The following is a 24,354-nucleotide window of genomic DNA, read 5'->3' on the forward strand; positions in this document are numbered from 1 at the left end:
CAGTTGGCGACAGAGCTGAGTGGCATGGTTTCGGTTTCGATCGAACAGCCGTTGTCTCCGCTCGCGTGACGAAGCACGCGCAACTGCAAGCCTGCCAAGTTGCCCTCCTGTGCATGCGAACATGATTGCACAACAGAATCACTAGCCGGGACGCTTGCAATCCATTGTTTTACGTTTGCTTACGTTTGACGAAAACCTTGCACGTCGAGGACCAGTAAAACAGGGCAAGCAGGGTTTTGGGATTGCTCGGCAATGCCTATAGCACTGTACACTTGTGGGATGTCTCAGCAGTAAAACACAAGCAGCGAGTTCTGTCAGAACACGTCACATCAGAACAGAACACAACACAAAGTGCCCTTCGTTTGTACAGCACTTAAAACAAATATTTTTGTTTTTCTTAGAATATCTGCTCCAAACGCCACTTTTGCTGCTCCAAAAACACTGTCTTGGCCGCTCCAAAAGACACTTTCTGCTCCAAAACACCGTTTTGGTTGCTCCAAGGGCCACATTTGCTGCTCCAAAACTCTGTATTGGCTGCTCCGAAAGGTGCTCCAAAATGGTTTAGGCCAATCACATCACTGCTTGTATAAAATATGCTTGTTGAACTTGCTGCTTCTTTACAGCTCTCGCTTGCTTGGGAGACCTTCATTGTTGGTGTCAGATGATGCATTCTGTTGCCAATCATGCAACCCTTTTCTTTTTTTTTGTTTTCACGTTGTGGCTTTCAGTTACAGCCTGAGCTGTCGAAAGTGTGCACAACACTGTTAATATGCCACATCTGGGATGATGTTACAAATTACAATTTACAAATTATGAGCTGATGATGTTCAGGACTCTCAAAATGCGATGGTACCCTGTGTGACACAGTTAGTATGAACACGGCCTTGTTGCTCCCCTGCGTGTCACTTGCACAAGATATTGTCGACCATAAAATTCTACAGGCCAAGTCAGGGCCACACATAAGCATGTTCCACTGCACTGGCGATTTGGACGACTGTCGTCGTGGCGCGAGAGAAAAATATCTGAAGCTACTTGTTGCAAATTCCCGCTCGCAATGTTGCAGTGTCTACTGAGTTATTCAAGCAACTGCAGGAGTGCCTGCATGGGCACCCCTGCCGTTGAAACCCAAGAAACCAACCAATTAACCAATTCTGCTTTTTTTTCTCTCTAGGGACGGGTAATCTTGAATTGGATGATGTTTAAACATTGGGAAAAGAAGACGTGCATAAATTTTAGTGTAGCTATTTAGCAGGCACAAAATTGTTGCATCCTCTCGAGGGGGGCATCGAAAAGTTTAGGAATCTAGGCAAGTGTTTTAAAGGGGCCCTCCGGAGCATTCTGCGATGGTCTATTTATGACGGTTACTCAATCTACAGGCACTAAGGATCCTAAAAATCATAAAATTACCGTCATGCGCGGTGGAGTTTCCTGTTAAAATTGCTATCAAAGTCCCCGGCACGCCCCCCTTTCTGAGATGACCCCGGAAAACGGGAGGGGCATCCCTTTACGCGTCAGCCAATAGCAAGCGAAGGATTCCGGCGTCACTTTGCATCACCAACGCGGCCGACCGCCGACCCACGGAGGAATCTCTCGAACACGCGCGGACCGTCGTCAAGGAGCCCAGACTGCCCGGACTTTGCGCTCGGCAGTCGTTGTTCGTAGCACCGCACCGTCGCGCTGCTACTGCGATACGCAGTCGCATTCCACAGATGACAAGGAAAAGTTTGACTCGTTGACGTGGAAGGATCGCAAAGCTGGCTTCGGAGTCGGGATCCACGGGAAGAAGGAACACGTGTCCCGCAAACGCACGCCTGCGGACGCCCCGGGAAGCAGACGAGCCGACGCGCCGACGCATCACCCCCTAGCAACAAGCTTGCGGGGAGAAAACATAGTTCGCTGGTTTTGGAGCGATAATTGCGGACTATGTTTCCCGCACCACAATCAGTTTACGTTTTTCTCGAACTCTAATTTACAACAAGCTTAAAAAGTGTTGCAATAATAACGTTCGCATTCACCGCGAGATGCAGCATTTCTATTGGTCAAGTTTTAGCAATGGGCAGGGAAGGGGGGATTGTCTTCCAAGAGAAAATAGTCCCGATATATTTCTACTGCCATCTGCTTAATAAACGGTTTTGTAATCTAAAACTTTGTATACATATTAACATGCATCTACTACGCAATATAACAACATAAACAGACGATCGCAGAAAGCTCCGGAGGGCCCCTTTAAGCTAACGATGGCTTTAGGGCTTGTTAAACATGTTTGGTAAAATCAGCTTTTCCGTGAAAATGTCTTATGAATTGCTGCTCGCCATTGCCAGCTTTTATTTGAATAGTTGTTTAGTTTTAGAGAAGAAAAAAAAATGCATTGAATGTTTTTTTAAGTTCTGCTAATAAAGTGTGTTTACCTCACTTAAACATTCCAGAATCTTGACTGGGAAAGGCTATCATAAGGGTTTTATTTGTTACACTTTGTTGTTAACTATTTATTAAAGCTACTGTGCCTTATGAAGTTCTTATGTCTGTAATGTCTCGCATAAGGTGTTCTGCAGAAATATTTTTTATAAAATGTTGCGAGAATTTTGATAAAATGTCCTTTTAGTTTGGGTTGCATTCTAATAGTTTATCTTTCCTTTCTTTGTCTAGACCCCGCGGATCAATGGCAATTGTAACACCATCCCCGAGGTAAGGTTATTCTGGGGAATGTGTTTTACCAGAGCAGTCTTTCTAATATAGCTTACGCTGTCAGTTGACTTTGGGAAATGCTGCTAGTGCGAGCTAATACCGGCTGCAAGTTACCATAGTGCAAACGCACAATATATTGGGAATGGCCACGTTTCATGCCCTTGGCTTTCTGTTTAGTTGGACAGTATGGTGCACGGCCTTTAAATTAGACAGAATCGTTGCAAGCATGTATGCTAGCACAGAATGGTTTTCAGCTAAGTTTGTGATGGGCGGCCAAAACAGCTCTAAAAAAATTAAAGTTGTAAAAATGTTTATAGAGTAAAAGGTGATTTATTTATTTATTTATTTTTTGCTCTGTAGAGGCAGTTTGTAACCTTCATTGAGCAGTAGTGATCGTTACAAATCCATGGCTTTACAAGACCATTCCATGTTCAAACTGGCAAGAACAAGAATCGAATGGATATGACGGTCGAGTGATGCACATCATCAGCTCTGTGATGATGCACATTATCATATGATGGGCATTGTGTTACGATGGTGCGAGGTTTCACTTCATGTGATGCCGGATAATGATGTAACTGTACTTGGCCACTAAACCCCTTGACACTGTTAGAGGTTGTCATTTTATTGTTCAGGCTTATCTATGCCTTTCATATGTGGGTTCTGAAATTAGCAGGCAGCAGTATTTGCTCAGATATTGATTACCGTAGAATACCGTGCATCCGGCCATTCCGCACTAAGCGCCCACCCCCAAAATTTCGAACATCTGAAAAAATAAACACAGTACATATATATGTGAAATTGAGGATCTCGCATGGTCCCATCCCCTATTTTTTTGCGACCATCTTCAAATTTGGGTGGGCACTTGCTCTGTATTTTACGTTACTTGTTGTTAAAGGGGTACAAAACAAAAATTTTACCACCTATTCTATTGTTTAGCTGTTGACTACGTTGTTGGTTCACTTGGTTCAGTCCTTGGGCATCTGAAATGACTAAGTTGTAATGCATTGACGCCATCAAGTGTCACAAGCTCCTAACCACACCAGCCTTGCTATAGTCCTAACCACGCCGAGGCATTTGACGTCGCAGATGCGACGTCAAATACGAGCCAGAAGTCCGATGGCTGCTCTTCAAGTGCTTGCCGGAATCGACCGTTTAGAGCCACCCGTCTGAACTACAAACTTGCAATGGTCATTTATAGATATTGTTGATCGTAATTCACTTATCTTTGAATGTTACAAGTAAATTTAAATTTTCATTTGAGTATTCTCTGAAGTGATGCTAAGGCAGGCTAGCTGATATAGGTTTATGGTACCCTTAGACCACGCTCAAGTCTTTGCACTCTTAATAAGGAGATGTAACCTATTATCTTAATATGAAATTGGATTTAAGCCTTTCAAGGAGTTATTTTAAAGGAACTGCCTCTTGTAGAGTTTAATGTGCATATTGGTTTAGATCTCCAGGAATCTAGTATGTGGAACACAGAGGAACAAACACAAGCAAGAGTTTCTTCCTTTTTGTTTCACGCTTTAGATTCATGGAGAACAACCTCTTGTTTTTAGATTTCGGGTAATACGGATGGCCTGGTCTTTTCAGGCTCGCGTAGCTCGCACATAATATTTCTTTAACAATACAAATTCACTACGCAATATGTGATTAGAAAGTGACCCCCAAGGAATGCTGCCTCGGTGGCTCCGAGGCGAGAGTGCCGGCCTACGGATCCCCAGGTGGCGGGTTCGAATCCCGACCGAGGTGCCCGCAATATGACAAAGGCCTATTGCGGAGAAGGCGCCATGTAACCGATCTTTCGGTTGCACGTCAAAAGATCCCCAGGTGGTCCAAATTAATCCTCAGTCCTCCGCTGGGGCGTGCCCAATGCCCGTCGTAGGTTTGGCACGTAAAACCCCCAAATTTGGCCCCCAAGGAATGAGTAGCCCTTTCACTCATAATTTGTAAAGAAGCTAAACCACACTATTAATTTTTTATTGCTGAGAGTCATATTTACTGAGATAAACAAAGATAGATCAAAGCTAGGTGTCTAAATTATGTTTTTAAATTTTAGGAATGATCTTTTTTGTGTTAATTATTACTTTATTTAATAAAATATGGCTCGGGCAGCTTATTATTCCTAAACTGTACCAAGACCTCTGTTGTCATTGCAAATGGAGAGATTGGGAGAAACTATAAAATAACGATATTGACTTTTTTTTTACTCAAATTTCACTTGCAAATAGTGTTTTTTTTTTTTTTTTTTTTGTTGCATCTTCATGTGTTATATTTTAATCGAAATCTAGGTATGTATAAATGACACCTTGTTAGATGTCCTTTAGGGCTTACTGGGCAAGCAAGAAAATATTTGGTTTTTTTCCTCAATTGTTAGGTATTAGCTACATGGTCCTAGTTGTATAGATTTGTGGTGCATCAGTCTCAGCACTAGGTGGTAAGAGCAACTTTGGGGTTCTAAATCAAAATTCAGCAACTTTTTCAGCTTCCTAGGTGTAAGTTGTGCCCGAATCTAGACACAACCAGCAACCTCAAAGAGGGATCATCATCTTGAACTCTTCTTTTGATTTGAGCAGTTGTTTTAAAAGCTTTGCATGCGTCTTTGTTTGCCCCGCATGTCCGCTTGCAAGCACAAACAAAATCTCTCTTGTAGGGAAGAGCTTCACAACTTACGTAAGTAAGGGATCTGTACAAAAACAGGCTTTCGTAGGTAGTAAAAATTGAGCACCTTTTTTTTGTTTCCAGCAGTTTATGAAAAGGGTATGCACGAAACAGCTTCACACCATCTAATTGGTAGATGACGCTCCTGTCAAGAGGCAGCTTTGATTAGGCTTCCAGAGCCCTACTACTGCAATGGAAAATCGTGAGTTCAGTGCTGGTAGTTTTACATGTACAAGCTGAAGAGACGTCAAAGGACTATGAAGCCAGCCGCTACCGAGGTTGAGAGCTGCAGATCTGGGAGCTTGTCGTTCGCAAGAAAAAGTTTTATATACCGAGAAGTGCGGGTGTTGCTGCACGACATGCATTTTATGTACGTACGGCAAAACAAGAGGGCATCCCGAGCTTTGGTGCGCATTCTTTGCACTTTTGCAGTTGGCTGTTCCTGTGGACACCAAATAAGTTCCGTTTTGGTTTTGTTTCCGGCGGCTGGCAAACAAGTTCACTTTTGGTTTTGCCTCCAGCGGCTGGTAACCAGTGTTGGCTAGGTACGCCGCCGGAGGGCGCGGGTGTCCTTATAAACAGAGTGTCAGGTTCGCTTTCGGAACTAGGAACCTAGGTGCCTGTACCAAGACCGCTCGCCCGTGTAAATCCTCTTGTGCAACTGAACCAAATAAATAGCTTTTATGTATCGGACATTTTCCACTACATTCCTAAGGCTGTATGATTGAAAGGTGTAGACAGATAAGGAAGGAGGAACTGAAACGAATGTAACTGCCAACATGGTTTTGCGGTACATGATCAGTATTTATGGGATGCCACTTTAGTACGTTTGCATCTTTCACCAGAGTGCCACCTTTTTGCATTATTTTGCAAGCAGAACTCGGGTTTAGTATATTACTGTCATAAATTCTTCCCCATTAAATCTTGATTCGTGAAATTGGCAAAAATGTTGTCACCTAGAAACTTTACACTCAATATTTTCAAACAGTAATGGGGGTGCACTAAATGGGAGTTGCGACACCCCCTTGGTGGTTGCATGGCGCGCACTGAAAAATTTGAACTGTTCACTGAATTTATAAGCTAGAACTACTTTTCTTGATCCTTGAAGTGTATGAAACCCGAAAGCAGTTCACAAAGAGTTATGAACCACCTCATGTTGCTCCCGTCTGGGGGAACGCAGGAACCGGCGTGACTAGGCGGGCCCAGTGCCGAGGGAGGGAGCCATGGCGTCTGGCAGCCAGACGCCGCGTGCCCAGAACAGCCACGGCCTGAAGCAGATCGACTTGGACCAGATATGGGGGGACCTGAAGGAGGGCATCGAGCAGGTCTACACCAACAAGGAAGACAACATGTCAAAGACGCGCTACATGCAGCTCTACACGTATCCTTCTCCTTGGTGTCTCGCTGGTTTGTGGTCGTGGCAGTGTTGTTCAGGCAACACTACCGTTTTTACTCTGTGTATTCCAGGGGCATCTGTTATTTACCACTTTTTGTAGCAAACTCTAAGTAAAAAAAAAAAAAATGAAATGGCTAAAACTAAAAGGTTTGAATTAAAAAAAATTTGTATTTATCCTCAATAGTGGTTGGTGCATCCGTGAACAGTGTCGTGATTCGATTGAAGTTGAAAGGGAGATTGTTTGCTTTGAATTACGATCACAAGTCATGAAGACAGTGCTTCGTATGAAATGCAGTGATGTGATTGCTGTGCCTTTTGTGCCAAAGGGCTTACCCTGCTACATGTTGCTACATTTAGCCCAAAGGTGAGGAACTTGCACCAGCATGGCACAAAAACTTGATTTCACCTTATTGATACAACATTTTCTTTATAAGTCGCACCCTTGTATAAGTCGCACTTCCACATATTGAGCCGTTTCCGCAGAAAAGTTGGTGTATAAGTTACATCTCTTTGCACAGGTCATGCAATGAATTTGTTTGTTTTAAGCGCATCGAGATTTTGAAATTGGAGTTTCGCTCAATTGGCTAGTTTGCGCGTACCGTTTGACGTGAAACAACTTCGATGTTTGGACTCGCGAGAAATGCCCAAAGCACGGCACTGTCTGGCGGGAGCAATCGAGTGTTTTGCTGCGAAAGGACGTAAAACGCACAAAATGATAAGGTAATCGGCTTTATTCGAATACATGCTGAGCAAATGAAGGTTTGACGTGCCAGACACTCGTGAACCAGGCTTTAGACCACTAGGCCTAGCCTAGGCCAGGGCACTGAGACGACACAAGCATCAACGTGCAGGTAGATAGATAAACCTTGACGCATTTTTTTCGGTGCCGCTAAAAGATTGGCTGGCCGTAATCCTTCCTTTTACATGAAGCAACCTGGCTGGAGCATGGCTGATAGAAACTGCTCATCAAACAGAAACCAAGAAATACGCGAAAAAATGGTCTGCAATGCATGTAAATCAGCCCACTTACCTTTCAGTGTCACTGGATTGAAGCAAAAGAATACGAAACCATGGTTGAATGAGGCGACTTGCACCACATGCTCTAACAGCTTTATTCTCACTGCCTTGCCTATCTAGATTAAACGTCTTGGGGAAACCTTAAAATTTTTCTCTTTCTAAGTCAGTTATGAAAAGTGTAGAAAAGTGTGACTACAGCAGTGCCTCCTGAAAAGGGCAACACCACCTATAGCTGCATAGTTACGGTGCTCTGCGAAAAATGATGCGCGGTGCATAAAAAAAATGTTGTCATATCGTGAATATAAAAAGAACAACTCACGAGTCACATCGTTGTATAAAGCCTCATTCACAAAGCCGGCTTCTCACCCAGTCCGGGCGCGAGCACCATCAGTGTCGTGTCGAAATCGGGATGGTACAGGGACGGTGGAGTGTTCAAATGAGCAGCGGCGGAGCTGCCGGCAGTGGCTACATGATTGGATGGATGCTGGCGGCTGTTCTCTCCATATTGGATGATAGCTTGCGCCACGAAGCCTAGAAACCTTTCTGCACCTTTCAAATTCTGCGTCAAAACATTTGTACCCCGTAAGACTATAACCAGTATAACCCATTAGTCTAGTGTGCAATTTCACACTTCCCTTGATGCCTACCACCAATCTTGTAACCCCCTCTTTGTGACTGCCAAAGTGACTGGTACTTTGTGGCGGCGTCGATCACCAAATGTAGCTGACGATCGGCGTCGATGGGTGCAGCCATAACTGTTTTGTTCCTTAGAGCTCGCGTTCTGGTCGGCGATAACAATCTTGCATGTTTGAAAACATTTGTCTTCACATTTCGAAACAAAAACGACATAACCCACTGCGAGCACGTTTCACATCAATCACTCCTTATGCCACTATACTTAGGCCTTAGAGACACCAAGAGAAATGTTTGAAAAAAAACTGCAACTTATACATTGGAAAATATGGTACTGAAAATAGAATGGCTCAGGCCCCGGTACTAGTCCGGATCGTTATGGTAGGCTTGTGCAAATTTTCAGAACTTTCAGTTTTAGCCACAGATAACATACTGATAGGCTGCAATTTTCGGGAGATATCTTATTCAAATGCGGGACTTGCTTAAATATTTGAATTGCTCTGTAGGTTTATTTTCATATGAACTCCATTGCTCTGTTGTCACCCTTATATATGTTTTATACGTTTGAGGTACAGTCAGTAGAATAAATTAAAACTAAAAGTACCGTATTTACTTGCATAATTAATTCACTCGCATAATGACAAGTATCAATATTTGGACTTTTTTTTTTCCCCCCTTCCCGTAATGAACGCATTTCGAATTTTCGGCTCGGCGAGTCTCGAATTGCGTCCAACTCGCCAAGCCAATTTTCTTTTGCCTCCAAGCGGTCAGTCCAAGTCAAGCCAAGCCAAGCCATTCTCGTAATGGCTGCAAGTGCATAGTTGCGAAAGCGATCAACCGTGAAACCGAGCAGCGCACATACTTGACGAAGCTTGGGTCGAGCAATTGCCCGGTCCCGGACATTCTTCGCCTATCGGATGCATTGATGACTACAAACTCATTGTCGTCCGTGGTCCGCTTTTAGACAAGGCACGCCAAAAGTGCCTTAAAAAAGGTTAGCAATTTAGAGAGCTTGGTTACTATGGCGCTTTCACAACTAGTTGTGGATGCACCTCCATCAGTGGAGACTTGCCACAGTACCTTGCCGTGTCATATTGGCACCTAATATGACATTTGTACGAAGTGTATAAATGCAAAAATTTTACCCCACCTAATGAATGCTTCCCAAATATGTCAATTTTTCAAAGGGAAAAAGTGTGTTCATCATGCGAGTAAATACGGTAGGTGAAGCAGTAGAACGAAGCTGAGAATAACCTTAACGATTTTGGCTGGAATGTTTCATGAAGGCATACTTATCGTTCATACGGCGATTTTGTTTATTATGAGGTCCTACTACAAAATGTCATTCATTTTCATAATTTAATGACAGATTTTTAAAAATCTAAATTAACCCTTTAACTACCGCCCGCATCACGTGCCGCCGGGTTGTCCGTATTGCACTTTTTTTTCCTTAAAACAGGGCTACCCTAGGTGTTACTATTTTGCTTGTATAATAAGCTTTTACAGTCAAACTCAATGAAGAAAACATGTTTATTTACATGCTGAGTGTTTTTTTCCAGTCTACTAATTACTAGGCCTGCTGAAATTCTTGGTATGAAAGATCTTGAAGCACTTCATTCTCGGTCGCTTCGGCGTCGCAGAACCATGGCTATCTTGTCGTGATTCTGACTTGCAACTGCTGTCGGAATTGCTCTTGTCGTCGACAGAAGGCTCCGAAAATTCGCTATCCTCACCAGACGTCCCGTCATCCTTGCTGTCAAAGAGGATATCTACCATTCTATTGTCAGAAAAAAGGCCACGCCGTGTACTCGACGTTGTCATATTCTCCAAGCAGGCGGCGATCGTGCGGGAAAGACGACACACAAAAGAACAAGCTCAAACGAGCAGTGAACAGAGCGACTCTCGCCATCTGTTGGGAATGTATTAACTGCACCACCCAATTCTACATAGCACGCCACGTATGAATGGCTTTCTAAAACCGAAATTTATGCAGCCCGGAGAATTGCCGGTTTTAGCGATGTGGCCCTTGACGACGCGCCTAACGATTCGCTGGCTTTGGCTGCGATTGGCTTAAAAACTTTTCTTTATTACAACCTTTAGAACTTGAATGAAACATCAATTTGTGTGTTGAAGATTATTCTAACATTATTTTAGTGGAATTACTTTTCGGTTTACATTTTATTTCATTCCTAAAATGCCCCTTTGCAGCAGTCCATAATGTCCTTCATCAATCAGCATCTTGTTGCCACACCTAATACCTCTATGTGGAACTAAGCAGCTAGTTCTGTGTTTAAGGAAATCAAACCTGCCGTCGCCCACAAGTGCATGCAAAGCAGGCTTTGCAAAGCATGCATGTTTTTTTAGTTATATAGGTCAACACACAAATCTTAACATAATATTCGCAGTGGTATGAATAAAAGTGAAGTGCGTGCTTGTGCTCTAAAATTACTTTTTGCTGCTCCAAAAGATGCTGCAAAATGACTGGTCAATCGCATCACTGGAACTGTGGCAACCACTTCAGGGAGTAGCTTTGCACATGACTTACAAACATGAAGGTATGAAGAAGAGGAGGCGACATACCGGCTCAAGCCAGCCAAACAAGGAAATCTCTAGTGAAGCCGGAAGTAGAGGTCGCAGTCGATGGGAACAGCCCCAAGGGTGATCAAAAACGCCGTAGGTGCCAAATCGGCTCTCCCTTCCGTCCAATAGTGTCTTTGTTTCATTTGTTCTTAGTCCTCGTCGGGGGCATGTTTCCTTCCAAACTGGAAGTCTCACCCGGCTTCACCTCTGGTGGCGTCATGTCGCCTCCAGAAGCTTTCTACCTCAGGCATACAAAGCATGGGTGTCATGGTAACGTATGGTCATACCGTAAGGTAACTTGACTCCTTCCTTACCAGAGGAAAAGTAGCAGTTATCAATGGATGCGTGCAAAGGCTTTTATTTTCCTAACTAACTTGCGTATAGAACAATAGGAAACATCAAAATGTGGCCAATTGTTCTTTTAAAAGAAACAGAAGTTAGTATAATGTAAAAAAAAGATTTTTGAAGATTTTGTTTCGTGAAAATGCAATGTTTGTGCGGAAGGCATATAAATGTTGAAATTTCTACAGCTGTGTCAAGTTAAACGGCAGATAGGAAAAATTCCAAATATAGAAAATGTGCCCCACACCCACGACCGTTACTTCTGAAAGTTAGTGTATTCTAACTAACGTCTATTTTTGCTTCGTCAGAGAGTTGGCCTCCGTAACACGTATGCTTTTCAACGAAGGAGTGCTTAGATTGGTGACGCACAGAGAGTACACCTCACATCCCCAGCAGAATGCTTCCTTTGTGTTCTGCCTTGGTTTTGTCATAGCCTTGATTGCAGTTGCATTCGAAGGCTTTCATTTTCCTGACTAACTTTCATATGGACCAATAGGACACATCAAAATATGGCCAATTAGTTGTTCTTTCAAAAGAAACGGTGGTTGGTGTAATGTGGAGAAAAGAATTTATTGTTTGAAAATACAATGTATGTGCCAAAGGTGTATAAGTGCCTACACTTCTACAGCTATCAAAATTAAATTACAAATTAAAGAAAAATTCAGAATATACAAAATGGGCCCCACACCCACGGGTATAACTTTTGAAAGTTTGTGTGCTCTAACTGACGTCTATTTTTGGTTCGTCGGAGAGTTAACCTCTGCTTATATTGGTGAAAAACAGATAGTAGTACAATCCCCAGCAGAATCCTTTCTTTGTGCTCTGCCTTGGTTTTGTTATAGCCTTAATTGCAGTTCTTTCATATTCAGGAGTTTTGTCCACCTTGTTGGCAACATCAAATGTGCACGCCAGCTCAGGACAGCAGTGGAAATTATAGCGATTCTTATTGACAACCATCTTTTAAACAATGCCTGTAACATCATTTAAAGTGCCCCCAGAGCTATTGACGTCTAAAAAATGTGCCACAATACAGTTGAATTATGGAAATAATGCCATCTTTGTTACAAAGACCGATGCAGGGAATTTGCGATGTTAGACAGGTGCAACCACCGTTTCCAGGACTATTTTTGACGGCCCATCACCGTGTGATAGAGCTTAAACCTACCTTGAAACTGAAACGAGTGTTCTTCGGCTATCTGCAAGATTGTGGAACATAATTCTCCGCACTAAATTTCATTTCTCGAAGGTTTTTGGAAACCATCGATCACCGGTGATCGATTGCCTATGGGCGTGGTCGGGGAGGAGTGAAGCAATTGTAAATGAATGCTCCCGTGTGAAGGGATATTTAGAAAGTATGGTACTTACGTACATACCAACTCTACTGAATGTAGTACTATTGACAAAGTTTGTTTGTCACAGTGGAATGGGGTCCCTCGGATGTCACTCTAGGTTGCCAGAGGTTGTTCAAGACGAAGAAGAAAAACTGCCCGTAGCGCACAAACTCCAGTGACACGAATGCTAAGAAAACGATGTTTGGAGTAGCGTACGAAAACGGTTTCGAGAGTCGACCTTGTTCGGCAGAATCGTAGTGCACTTTGTTCCCCTTGCTGCTGTGGTCGTTGCACCCTTGACCTCCCACGTGACCCAGACACGTGTACGACTACTGCACGAGCGTGCACCAGAGCGGCAGCCGGACCCCCGCGGCCAAGACCAAGAAGGGGCAGCCCGTGGGGGGTGCCCAGTTCGTGGGCTACGAGCTGTACAAGCGTCTCAAGGAGTTCCTCAAGACCTACCTGGTCACCCTGCTTAGGGTGAGGCCCCGCTCTCCCGCTTGTCATTTGCCCATCCTTCCGGTCATGGCACACTTCCATCGGGAGGGATTCCGAGCGACCAATAGAGGCAGGCCTCGTGTCCTCGAATTGGCCATTGTACGAAGACGAGAGTACCCCAGGGAAATATACAAACTCTAGAGGTATGCGGAGAGCAAGTCGTCTGCTTCTTGTGTGGGGGTTGCGGTGATGTCAGAACAACGCCAAGTTCTGATTGGCTTTGATTGTAAGATGGTGGGTAGACGTCAAAGCAAGCCGATTTGAGGTCTTCCCACTATCCTTCAGTGAGAGCCAATCGGAGGTCGGCATTCTGGCATCACCACAGCCCCTGCAAAAGAGACGGATGAACTCAGGTTCCGCATTGGCTAATTGCAGCTATTCAGGTGTAGCGAGCCTCTGATGCACGTAAGACACTTGTGTAGGCGTGATATTGTTTTGCTTTGGGTGTTTTTTTTTTGTTCCCCTTGGTTTGCAATTTTTGTTTAAAGCTAATTTAGCCATTCAAGCATTCGTTGATTGAATGCCTGGCGAACCCTTTCTGGCCGAGTGACGTCCCAATCGGGTGTTGGTCAATCACAGCGTCACGTGCATTTACGTGAGGCCGCAATCATCTGGCACCCGATCAGGTTCGGCCCTCTTTCTGACAGGTTGGACGTTTGGTCGTACGTGGGTATGGCCCAAATGGGCTCCTAGTGATTATCACCCGTTGGGTGGTACAAAAAAACTCGCGCGAGGAAGCCATTTTGCGGTCATTGATAAGCTGAAAGCGGCGGTCCAGGCACTGGTGTGAGGCACTTCCAAAGAGTGGTTACATCATTGTGCAGCGATTAAATTAATTATACATCAATACGTCACGCTACGATTCGGCTACTTTCTTATTTTCACTGTTCCGCGTGTTTGTGAGAAAATGGAGCGCCTGGGCAGAGGTACAAATGCACTTCTATTTGCCACCGAAGCGGGGGAGTGATTTGTGGAGTGACGTACCCTTCCTTCCTCGCAGGATGGCATCGACCTGATGGATGAGGATGTGCTGCGGTTCTACACAAAGGAGTGGGAGGAGTACCAGTTCTCGAGCAAGGTGCTCAACGGGATCTGCTCTTACCTGAACAGGCACTGGGTCAAGCGGGAGTGCGACGAAGGACGCAAGGGCATCTACGAGATCTACCAGGTTGGACCTTCCACAGTTCCCTTTCTCCCTCCCCCTCTCGCAGTTGTCTGCCACATCGCCATGGTCCCTGGGTTCGGAACCGGATCGCTCGGAGAACTTGAAGGACGGACATGGATTCGGATTAGGAAGTCGCCGAATACGTCTACCGTATTTTCCGGTCTATAAGTCGCACCTTTGTATAAGTCGCAACCCCCATAAAAGTGGTCGTTTTTATGAAAAAGTTGGTATACAAGTCGCACCTTTGTATGAGTCACACTTTTTGTACAGTCTGTGCGGCATTGCTAATCCCGTGTTACATGTATTGTGATCGCGACACGTACGGAAGCTGGAGCCAATTTCGGCAATGAATCAAACGAGAAAAATAACTGCTGCGGCAAATGCAATTCTATACGCCGGTGCTCGCGTGTACAAGCCACCAATGTTGCCGGGCGCAGATTGAGGGAAAGCCGAACCTCGGTAACCAAAGGCTATGCCCGACGGATTCAGGCCCGTTGCGATGTAGCAGCACAATAAATATACTATCGAAAATGAGACGCGAGTAGAGGCATGTTAAAAAAAAATTAAGAATAGACCCACCTGCGGTCGAACTATGCGATGTCAATTGTGCTCCAGTTTATTGTATGCATTTCGTTCGTTAGGGTTAAACAAAACCATCAAAGTCCTCTTCTTCCGAGTCGGTAAGGAATAGTTCAGCGATCTCGGGGTCTAGCGTGGTTGGTGTGTCTTCATCGTCGTCCTCCGACTCGCTGCTGATGCTTGCTTCATCGGCGTCGCTCCCAGGCACAGACTCAATGAGGCCAGCTTTCTTAAAGTCGGCTACCACCGTTCCCACGGAAACAGAATTCCAAGCCTCTTCAACCCATTTGGCCACCTCGCCAAAAGACGCGTGTCTCATGCGTCCCGTTTTGGTGAAGCTATGGTCTCCGTCGGTCATCCACGACTCCCATATTCGTCTCAGAACAGCTTTAAAACTTCGGTTGACGGAAATGTCTAGTGGCTGAAGCATCTTGGTCATACCGCCTGGGATTATCGTTGGAACGCAGTTCTTGGATTTGATCTTTTTCTTAATCAAATCGGTTAAATGGGCCCTCATGCTGTCCATTACCAAAAGGCCCTTGTGTGTGTGAAAATGTCCACCAGGTCGCTGGGAAAAGCATCTGTCTAGCCACACACCCATCATTTCTTCATCCATCCACCCTTTGATGTTGCACTGTACGATGACTCCGGGAGGAAACGGATCCTTTGGCACTGTTTTTCTTTTGAATATTAGCATTGGCGGGAGTTTCGTCCCGTCGGTGCAACAAGCCAGTACCACAGTAAAATGGGACTTCTCATGGCCGGTCGTCCGGACCGTAACGGTCTTCTCGCCTTTTCCGTTCACGCTCCTTCCCATAGGGATGTCAAATGTCAATGGAACTTCATCCATGTTCACAATGTTCCAAGCAGCTACATCATGCTCCTGAATTTACTTCTGCACAAATTCCCGAAAGCTGTTGAGCTTCTGCTGAAAATCATCCGGCAGTTTTTGGCACATTGTTGTTCGGGCCCTGATGGATAGGGGGTTGCGTCTCATGAAACAAAAGCACCATGACGGGTCGCCTGTAAAGTTGACCACGTTCATGTCTTTCGCTATTGTCACGGCTTTCAGGTGCACTTGCACTGTCGAAAGTCCCCGGCCTTCAGCTCGCTGTTCCAGTATCCATGTGCGAAGACGATCCTCAAGCTGCGGCCAGCGCGCCTTTTTACCACGATCAGCTTTCTTGGTTCCTTTCATTGAACGCAGCAAGTTCCCAGCTTTCCGCCAGTCCCTGATGATTTTTTCACTCACGTTGAATTCTCGCCCGGCAGCCCGGTTTCCATTTTCGGTGGCATATGCAACATACGCTAAGCTTGAACTTTGCTGTGTAGCTGTTTTGCATCCTGGACGGTGCCATGTTGCTGCGGTGCTCGACACGGGTGAAAACACAGTAGGCACGTCGCATGTTCCGGGATGGCGGGGCACAAAGAAAGAAAAACAGGTATGGCGACCGGAAGTTGACGCCGGAAACGCCGGGACGCCGGGAACTTCGTGGTCCTTGACGGTGACCGCACACCGCACTCCTTCCGGATCCGTGTGGACTCCGAAACGCTCGGCCTACCGGAACTAAGAAAAGTTGTACGTCAAGAATGGCATTTCCTGATTTTTTTTTTTTTTTTTTTGTTTAAAAAGAGTTGCGCGTTAGCATTTGAGATGCAAGAGATTCCATTGTTGACATCAATGGAATCTCGTCCGTTGAATTCCACCATCAACGTCGACGGACGATATTACACCATCGACGCATATGAGTCGCACCGCTGTATAAGGCGCACCGCCAGAAATTTTTGAAAAAAACCGCAACTTATACACCGGAAAATACGATACTCTTTCATAGAACGTCGAAGAGATGGGCAATTGGGAATGCCATCTATACTTGAGATTTTGGGGATCGAAGTATTCCAGGATTGAAACACCGCATAACAAAACATCATCCTTGAACCGAATTTTTAATTATTTATGCTTTTGTTTTTTATGTGCATTGGTGCCTTTTGTGGTGACAAAATTGGTTAAGGCGAAATTGCCAAAGTTTCTAGACGAGCAAGTAGTTCATCTAAGGGCTGTGGCGTCGCCTCTTAAACGGACATTTGAAGGTGGTTTGCTATGTGCACATTTTGTCCAGCTGGCACGAGTTCAGCTCAGTTCAGTTTGTCAGTCCTCAAAAGTTGCACTGTCCAGCAACATGAAAGACCCATTCATCCAGGCAGTTTATGCAGCAGTGCTAGACGCACATTGGCCAGGGGCGCTTTATTTTTGGAGAGAGAATAGAGCGAAGGTTCATTCATTTCCTTACCCCAGGCAATGTAGGCCTAGCTAAAGCGAGTCCTGTGCAAGGGGCCTGAAACTGCCTCTTTGAGTGGGTCTTCCGCATTGTTGAAGCCCTTACTTCCAGTGAAGTGCATTACGTGTGGGTGGATCTAAAGAATAAGATTGAAGTGTGAGGGTTGCCAACTAGCAGGGAATAATTGTGAACGAGGTTAATATAATACGGACAGCATAAAAAGCAGCGAAACAAAATAAAAAAAAACAGCAGGTGTTACCAGTTAGTCATTTTGGTTAATGAAAAATGCTTTTTAGGTGTCCCTTGCAAATGTCACATAACTTTGTATTGTTTTTTTCACTCATTTTTTTTTTAATTTTTTTAAATTTTAGTTTTGAAGCATTTTGGGGTATTCTGAAGCATTACAGAGGTTTAGTGTTGAGTATGATTTATTTCAGGCAGTAAATTGTAATCAGTAACGTGCAAGAAAGTAGCAAATATTTAGATTTATTAATTTTCACAAATAGAGGATTGGAAAGGACTACACTTTGGTACTCTTAGCAGGGGGGTCTTGTCTCGTCATCTGGGTGATGGGGCAGACCTCTTGACCTCCCATCTACAAGATGCAAAAGGGGTCGGTGGTTGTGTCCCACTCATGAGGGCGGTCGTAGTCTCGTGCCACGTTAGGTAGGAGGAACCTTTAATTTCGCGAAATTCCTGTGGTTCTTGATAAGTCTGCAAACAGGCGACATCAGTAACCTGCTAGACAAGTTACATTAACTAGGTCAGTAGAGGGGGGGGAGGGTGTGGTTACAGTATAGTGTAATTTATTTTTATTATAGCCATATCTTTACTATGGTGTGCTCACTGCTGTTGACATCTGCAGATATCTGTTACTTGACCACTTTTTTGCCTTTGGAACGTGCACAAAAAAGACGTCTGCCAGCCCACTCATGGAGGATGGAACCATCACTGCAGCAGTCTCATTTACAGTATAGACCACTTACAACGTAATCGCATATAGTGCAGGACCGGGTATAACGCGGCTTTTTTAAACCACCGGTGCACCTCCCATAGAACTCCATGTAATTACATACCGCTTAAAATGCAGGCGCGCGAAGGGAAATACCGGTTATAGTGCGGTTTTTGGAACAGCCCGCCGACCGCGCCGACCAACCGGCGCAGCGAGCACGCTTCCCTGTGCGACACTAGATAACGGCGCTAGCCGCAAGCGGCACTCGCGGGGCAAGGAGGTTGCCCGAAGAAGCGGGGAGAAGCAAGAGAGGCTTCAGTTGCCATAGCGATGGAAAGACGCACGCACGTGTCGTTCACGTCCCTGCGTCCCTCCACTGCGTTGGAAACAACCGCAACGACAGACCAATCGCAAGTCGAGGAGAAGTGTTCGCGCGCGTTGTATGCCGGTCGCGGGCCGGCTTCTTCTATCCGGAAACATGGCGTCGCTTGTAATCGTCGACGTAGACGGCGTGGTGGAAGCTCATCGTTCCGCGTAAAAGCGCTATCCTTGAGTGTGAATTTTCGTTGTGTGTCGCTATGATAACCCAGCACGTACTAGAAGGGAAGATCCACCTATTCGTGCGGCGATGTCGTGGCGGCACTCTCAAGACGGCAGAAACGCCCGTGTCGTCGTGTTTGTTTATTTCGACTACAGTGGTGCTTTCTAAGCATTTGTGTTTTCGAACATCGCCCGGATTTCTTATTTGGAGCATTTCATGCACAGGCTCAAGTTGAAGGTATTACTGGCGCGTACTGTATAAAGGATGCGAATTTTCACGCTTTTTCATCACCGGAGAAAAGTGATTAGGGTTAGCAATCCTGAACGCTCGCAACGTCCGTCCTCAACCCGCGACGCCGTTAAAAGGCTGCGCCAGGCAAGTCGCTCATTTCTTTCAAAATGTGTGACACACTTGAGAGAGAAGTGTACTAGTTTGGTGAAATGAAGACTTTCCTCAAACTAAGCTTTATTTTTCATCTAACATAAAATAAATTGTTTTACAAAGGTAAGTTGTCTCATGGCATGTATTTTGGCCTGAAATATTGATGTTTTGGTTACAGCGAGGTACCGCTTATAGTGCGGATTTTCGCGACTCCCGCGACATACGTTATATGCGGCCTACACTGTACACCCAATCTCGTTGCATTGGGCAATAGGTTATCTGAACAACAGTGGGTACACCAAATATTTGTTTGTTTTATTCAAACACGAAATGTGAATGCAGTCATGCTCTAGCTGTAAGACGTCGCCACCCAGAACTGCGCCACTGCCGCATTGTTAATAATAGAGGCTGTCTACCAATGTCAAGGGATGTAATGACCCTGTTGAGGGAGAGCAAATAAAACACTGCAGAGGTCAAGAAAATTTGAGGAAAATGTTTTTTTTATTGCATTCTTTCCTCGACACCCCAGCTCAGCTCAAGAATATAATTGTACAAATAGTATTAAAAAGATCAAACCTAATTCTTTTTTCTTTTTTTTTAAGGTTACAGGAAATAGGATAGCATGCCACACTTGCTCCTCCCTGTGGCAACCTTGGTTACCCCCGTATGAGTGACATCCTTCGTTTGAATGCTTTGTTTCTCTCGTGCAGTTGGCGCTGGTTTCCTGGAGGGATTACTTCTTCAAGCCTCTGCACAAGCAGGTAGGTGACCTGCACATTTTCCGCCAGTGTTCCTCCCTGCTTTCGACACTGGTTCCCAACACGCATTGCATTGCTTCAGAAGCAAGACATTACTGTTACTGCTTCACGAAAGCTACCGATTGTTTCATTTATGTTGCATGCCTCTAGTTTTGCCTAGAATTTTGTTAGGGTCATCTCTACATGGAATAAAACCATCTACTAGGCGAATCTGAACAAATTTTACTGTACAATCATTTTGGACAAGGGCATAGTTGCTGTGCTAGAACATTTATATCTATAAGTGAGTAAGAAGAACTGGCATTCCACTGTTCCAGACAGTGTAATGTGTTTTCATTTGCATCATTTCCAAATTTTACACCTAGTGTTTTTCTTTTTGTTATTTTTAATGAGAGCAAGTGGAACATACCAAAAGCAGCTTGATTGCGAGAGCTCACATTTTGAACATCTCTCCCCAGGTCACTAATGCAGTGCTGAAGCTTATAGAGAAGGAGCGCAATGGGGAACTCATCAATACTAGGCTTGTCAGCGGAGTGATGAACTGTTACGGTGAGTTTTTTTTTTTTTTTTTTTTTTTTTTTTTTTTTTGTCAGAAATTATGTAAGCCTTTGAAGTAACCTGGAAAAGTTGTGCAGAGCTGTTGCAGTAGCAGAGAGACTGAGTTTAGCCCTTTGTTTTGTCTCTCTAGTGCAAACAAATCTGTTGAAAGACAGCTCTCTGCACTTGAGGAAGAAAGAAGTACAAGAACAGTGAGAGAGATTATGTTTGCACCAGCAGAAGACGTTCTCGGGGGTAAACATCATCTCAGCTATGAGTTTTGTTTATCGTAGCACCCTCGTAATCTCAACAAAAATGATGTACCCTTCGTGGTATTTCGTCTCCCCTTTCTCCAAGGCCAAGTCCTTCTTAGCAAAAAACTGGGCAGTCGCAGAAAAGGCTAGGCTGCAACAGTGGCAGCCATCAACACCCGTGTGGAGCAATGCTCCAATGACCTCGGTGACATGATGTCACTGTTACCCTTTTAAAGAAACAAAGTTGTTTGCTGTTTAACAGTTCACTTTGTCGCAGCTATAATGTTACAAGCACGAGCATCAATGGATTTTGGTCGGTGTATAGGTGCGGAAAAGTGCAGAATTTTCAAAATCGGTTAAAAATTCATTATTCCTCTTCTCTTTTTCTGACGTGAAAGGACACTAAAAAGCATTATGGCAGTGAAGCTGTTTATGGCTAGGGTTTTGTGGATTTTTGTGTGCATTGACTAAAAACTATGCTCGCACCGCCGCACAGGCACGCCTTCCCTATATAAAAGATTCAAAGTAAATAACCAAAATAAAGCGTTGACGAACGCACGTGCATGATGCCATTTGTTTTAGGCCTTTGCTTTAGAACAGTTACTGCTGCAGACGCCGGTGCGTGCGGCGCTAGGAATACTATTCCCTCATCCTCCTTGATGCTTGGGTAATTTTGAAATAGGTCTATTCAGTAGATTAGTTATCAATAGGCACCATTTTCAAGATCAGTAGACTCTCGGATAGATAATAAAGGTTTCTCAACGATTTGCCACTGTGCGACCTGCGTCGGCCAGGTCTACACTCGCACCGCCCTTTCTTTGTCGTCGTTCCAAGTGCTTGCGTGCCTAGTTTTCTTTCTTTCCGCTCTCCCAGGATAGTGGTCCCGTCGTGCATGTCTACTTTACACCAGGTGGTGGTCTTGTCGCACGTGTCTAGTTTCCTCCGGCTTCTCGGGACGGGTCTGTGTCGTGTGCTAAACAGATTCGCTGGTCATCCTCCATCGCAGAGTGGAATGGCTCATAATATTTTGACCAGAGTCCCTCTTCTAAATTGATTTGTAATGCTTCACTGCTTGTTTGCATCGTGGTATCTTCATTCCCTCCATCGGCACCGATACCTTAAGAACGAAACAGTCGTTGAGTGCAAGCTAACACTATTTTAACCTTTGGTTCACAACTAGTCTGGGTTTGCCTTCAATCGGGGCCGATCGGCGCAGAGAAAGTCTTGGAACTCTGCAACTAACTTAAAGACGGTGCCACAGCAGGCATCTTGAGGGATAGTGTATAAATGTTTCTGCTGCCATTATACATACCATAAACCAGCGTCTAGATAAAGCAAAGCTCTCGAACGAGGTGAAAATTGTGCCCCAACAGTGGAGCTGGGCCTGAACGAGGACGAGCCTTCGGCCAAGGGTCCCAACCTGTCGGTGTACAAAGACGCATTCGAGAACACCTTCCTCGAGGACACAGAGCGCTTCTACAACCGGGAGAGCATGGAGTTCCTCAGGCAGAATCCCGTCACCGAGTACATGAAAAAGGTATCTGCCACTCCTCCCTTCGCTCCTTGGATCTGAGGACACCAATTTTCTCGGTCATCTCTTGCCGGGTTCCTAGACCAGTCAAACGCCGAGTTGGGACTGAAGTTTACAGAGTAAACTAAATATGACAATAAAAATTATTCCAAGCCTCCTACCGACTAGTCTAGTCACTCGTCGTTATATTCTAGGAAAAGAATTGTGACATTTTAGTACTCTTTTGTAACCATTTTTTTTTTTCTTGCTACTACTATACCCGTTTCCACCTGAAGTAAAAGGCAAGCTTTGCTCATTGTTCATGCGCGGTGCGGACTACCTAGTTCTTACGAGATTTGGTTGTCGGAGTAAAAGGCAATGCTTTTGACGTTTGGAACGCACACGTCTTCATAAAATAACATATATATCATGTAAAACAAACCTACATATGTCCTAATTATCCACATATATATGGAGAAATTAGTAATGCTCTGCGAAGAGCCTGACTTTTTTTTTTTTACTACAGTTCTTGAGGTGAAAATGGGTATGGTTGTGTGTAATATCTTTGAGAAACGAGGCTCTAATGTGGCAAAAAATTAACCTTTCTGTCTAAAGTTGGTGTACCCTCGTAAGTTGCATGCCTTGTATATTCTGCCTATTTTATTGATATAGCTCAAATATTTAGAAAGTACACCCTCAAAGGGAGTGTTTACCTTTAACCTCTTGCCTACTAACAACAAGTCTCATTTGTGCCATCCAAAGCCTAAAACCCGACCACAAGTACGACTTGTGTTTCAGTTTCGGTGCGTGTTTAGCACGCCCTCCGGCAGGTAGCAAAACCACCCCTCTTGCTCGTTTTACCTTGGGTTGTTTGCTCGTTTGTTTTGCTGTTTGACAGAGAAAAAACACTTCATTCAACCTAAAAAAAAAAAAAAAAAAAAAGCAGTTGCTCATAAGCATTCACGCTAAAGCAACGTGGCTTGGTGCGGAGGTCCGCTTTAACCGACGAAGAGGTACAAAACCTTTTTTTGAAAGTGCGTGACGACAAATCCTGCAGCCGTTACAATTTTCTGGAATTGGGCGATAGTCTGATGGACTGTGACAGGAGCGATGAGAACGATGCGAATCTGGCAAGCATGCCAGTACCTTCGGCGTCTGCGTGTCGGTGGGACTCGGAGCAGAAGTCCCGATTTAGAGCAATACTACACGTGAAAGTAGAGGAAATCTTTTTTTTGTCTTATTTTGATGCAAATTGTTTGTTTAAAATAAAAGTTTGCTGTACATTCTTTGAAGAAACAAAATGAGTAGAGAAGGGGTTAGTTGTACAATTTTATAATTTTCTGCAATTGGTTCTCAACAAAGGTTGGTTTGTTCCACGGTACATCGTTGCGTAGCCCGGTCACGCCTAACCTCTGCTTTAGCTGGAGAAGGACCAACACCTAGGTGGTAGAGAGAGCGGGGAGATTCTGATGGGTTATCCTGAGGAACTCTGTAGTTCCTAGTGAACCTAGTTTTAGGACCCAGATCCACACAGCACCTCAAAGAAGTCAAGTTTGTCATCAGTGCATCCACTGCTGTGCAAGAGATTCCCCAAAAGCTTTTTAAGCAAAAAAGCAAAAAAAAAAAAAAATCTGAATTTTATTTTGCCAGTAGTGTTTTAGTGTTTGAATGTATTCTGAAGTGCATTCTGGCACACACTATGGCTCCCAGAATGTTCCTAGAACATTCTGGGGTATTCTGAAGCCTTCTAAAGGGTGGTGTTCCATGGCAGGCGGAGCAGCGGCTGACGGAGGAGCAGCGGCGGGTGCAGCTGTACCTCCACGAGACGACGCTGGAGGCCCTGGCCAAGACGTGCGAGAAGGTACTCATCGAGAAGCACCTCGAGATCTTCTACACCGAGTTCAAGAACCTGCTCAACGATGACAAGAACGACGGTACGAGCTTCGCATTCACTGCTGCCCTCTTACAACGGTGTCCCCCCGCGTCACTGTCGCCACCCGGATACTTGCTTAGTCCGTAACACGATCGAGCTTACGGGCAGAATTGGCCCTTCGGCCAGGTCTGCAAGCCAATTGTCATCTGTGGTCATTTGGTTTACTGATTTAATTTCTGGGAAATGAACCCTTTGTTCATCCGTGAATGCTCTCTTCATTCGTGCAACAAGCAGAGATTCTTTTTTAGGGGCGAAGCTCCTTAGGGTCTAGCCTTGTCTGTCTGGCACCCGTGCTCACATCAATCTTGCTGGTGCTCGT

The 24,354-nt window shown here is 44.7% G+C and overlaps 1 protein-coding gene across 2 annotated transcripts in view; it reads left to right on the forward strand.

Annotated features, from left to right (window-relative positions):
• The window catches only part of LOC8039435 (cullin-1), a 66,220-nt gene that overhangs the window by 9,939 nt on the left and 31,927 nt on the right, over positions 1-24,354 (forward strand). For both annotated transcript variants that reach the window (XM_029994976.4, XM_042290182.1), the window contains exons 2-9: positions 2,647-2,685; positions 6,530-6,730; positions 12,966-13,128; positions 14,147-14,314; positions 19,754-19,804; positions 20,260-20,350; positions 21,966-22,129; positions 23,874-24,036. In XM_029994976.4, coding sequence (XP_029850836.1) covers positions 6,573-6,730; positions 12,966-13,128; positions 14,147-14,314; positions 19,754-19,804; positions 20,260-20,350; positions 21,966-22,129; positions 23,874-24,036 — 958 coding nt within the window. In that variant the 5' untranslated portion in view covers positions 2,647-2,685; positions 6,530-6,572. The remainder of the gene's footprint in view (positions 1-2,646; positions 2,686-6,529; positions 6,731-12,965; positions 13,129-14,146; positions 14,315-19,753; positions 19,805-20,259; positions 20,351-21,965; positions 22,130-23,873; positions 24,037-24,354) is intronic.

This window comes from Ixodes scapularis, unplaced genomic scaffold (assembly GCF_016920785.2).
Source record: "Ixodes scapularis isolate PalLabHiFi unplaced genomic scaffold, ASM1692078v2 PGA_scaffold0__279_contigs__length_252992795, whole genome shotgun sequence".
Lineage (NCBI taxonomy): Eukaryota > Metazoa > Arthropoda > Arachnida > Ixodida > Ixodidae > Ixodes > Ixodes scapularis.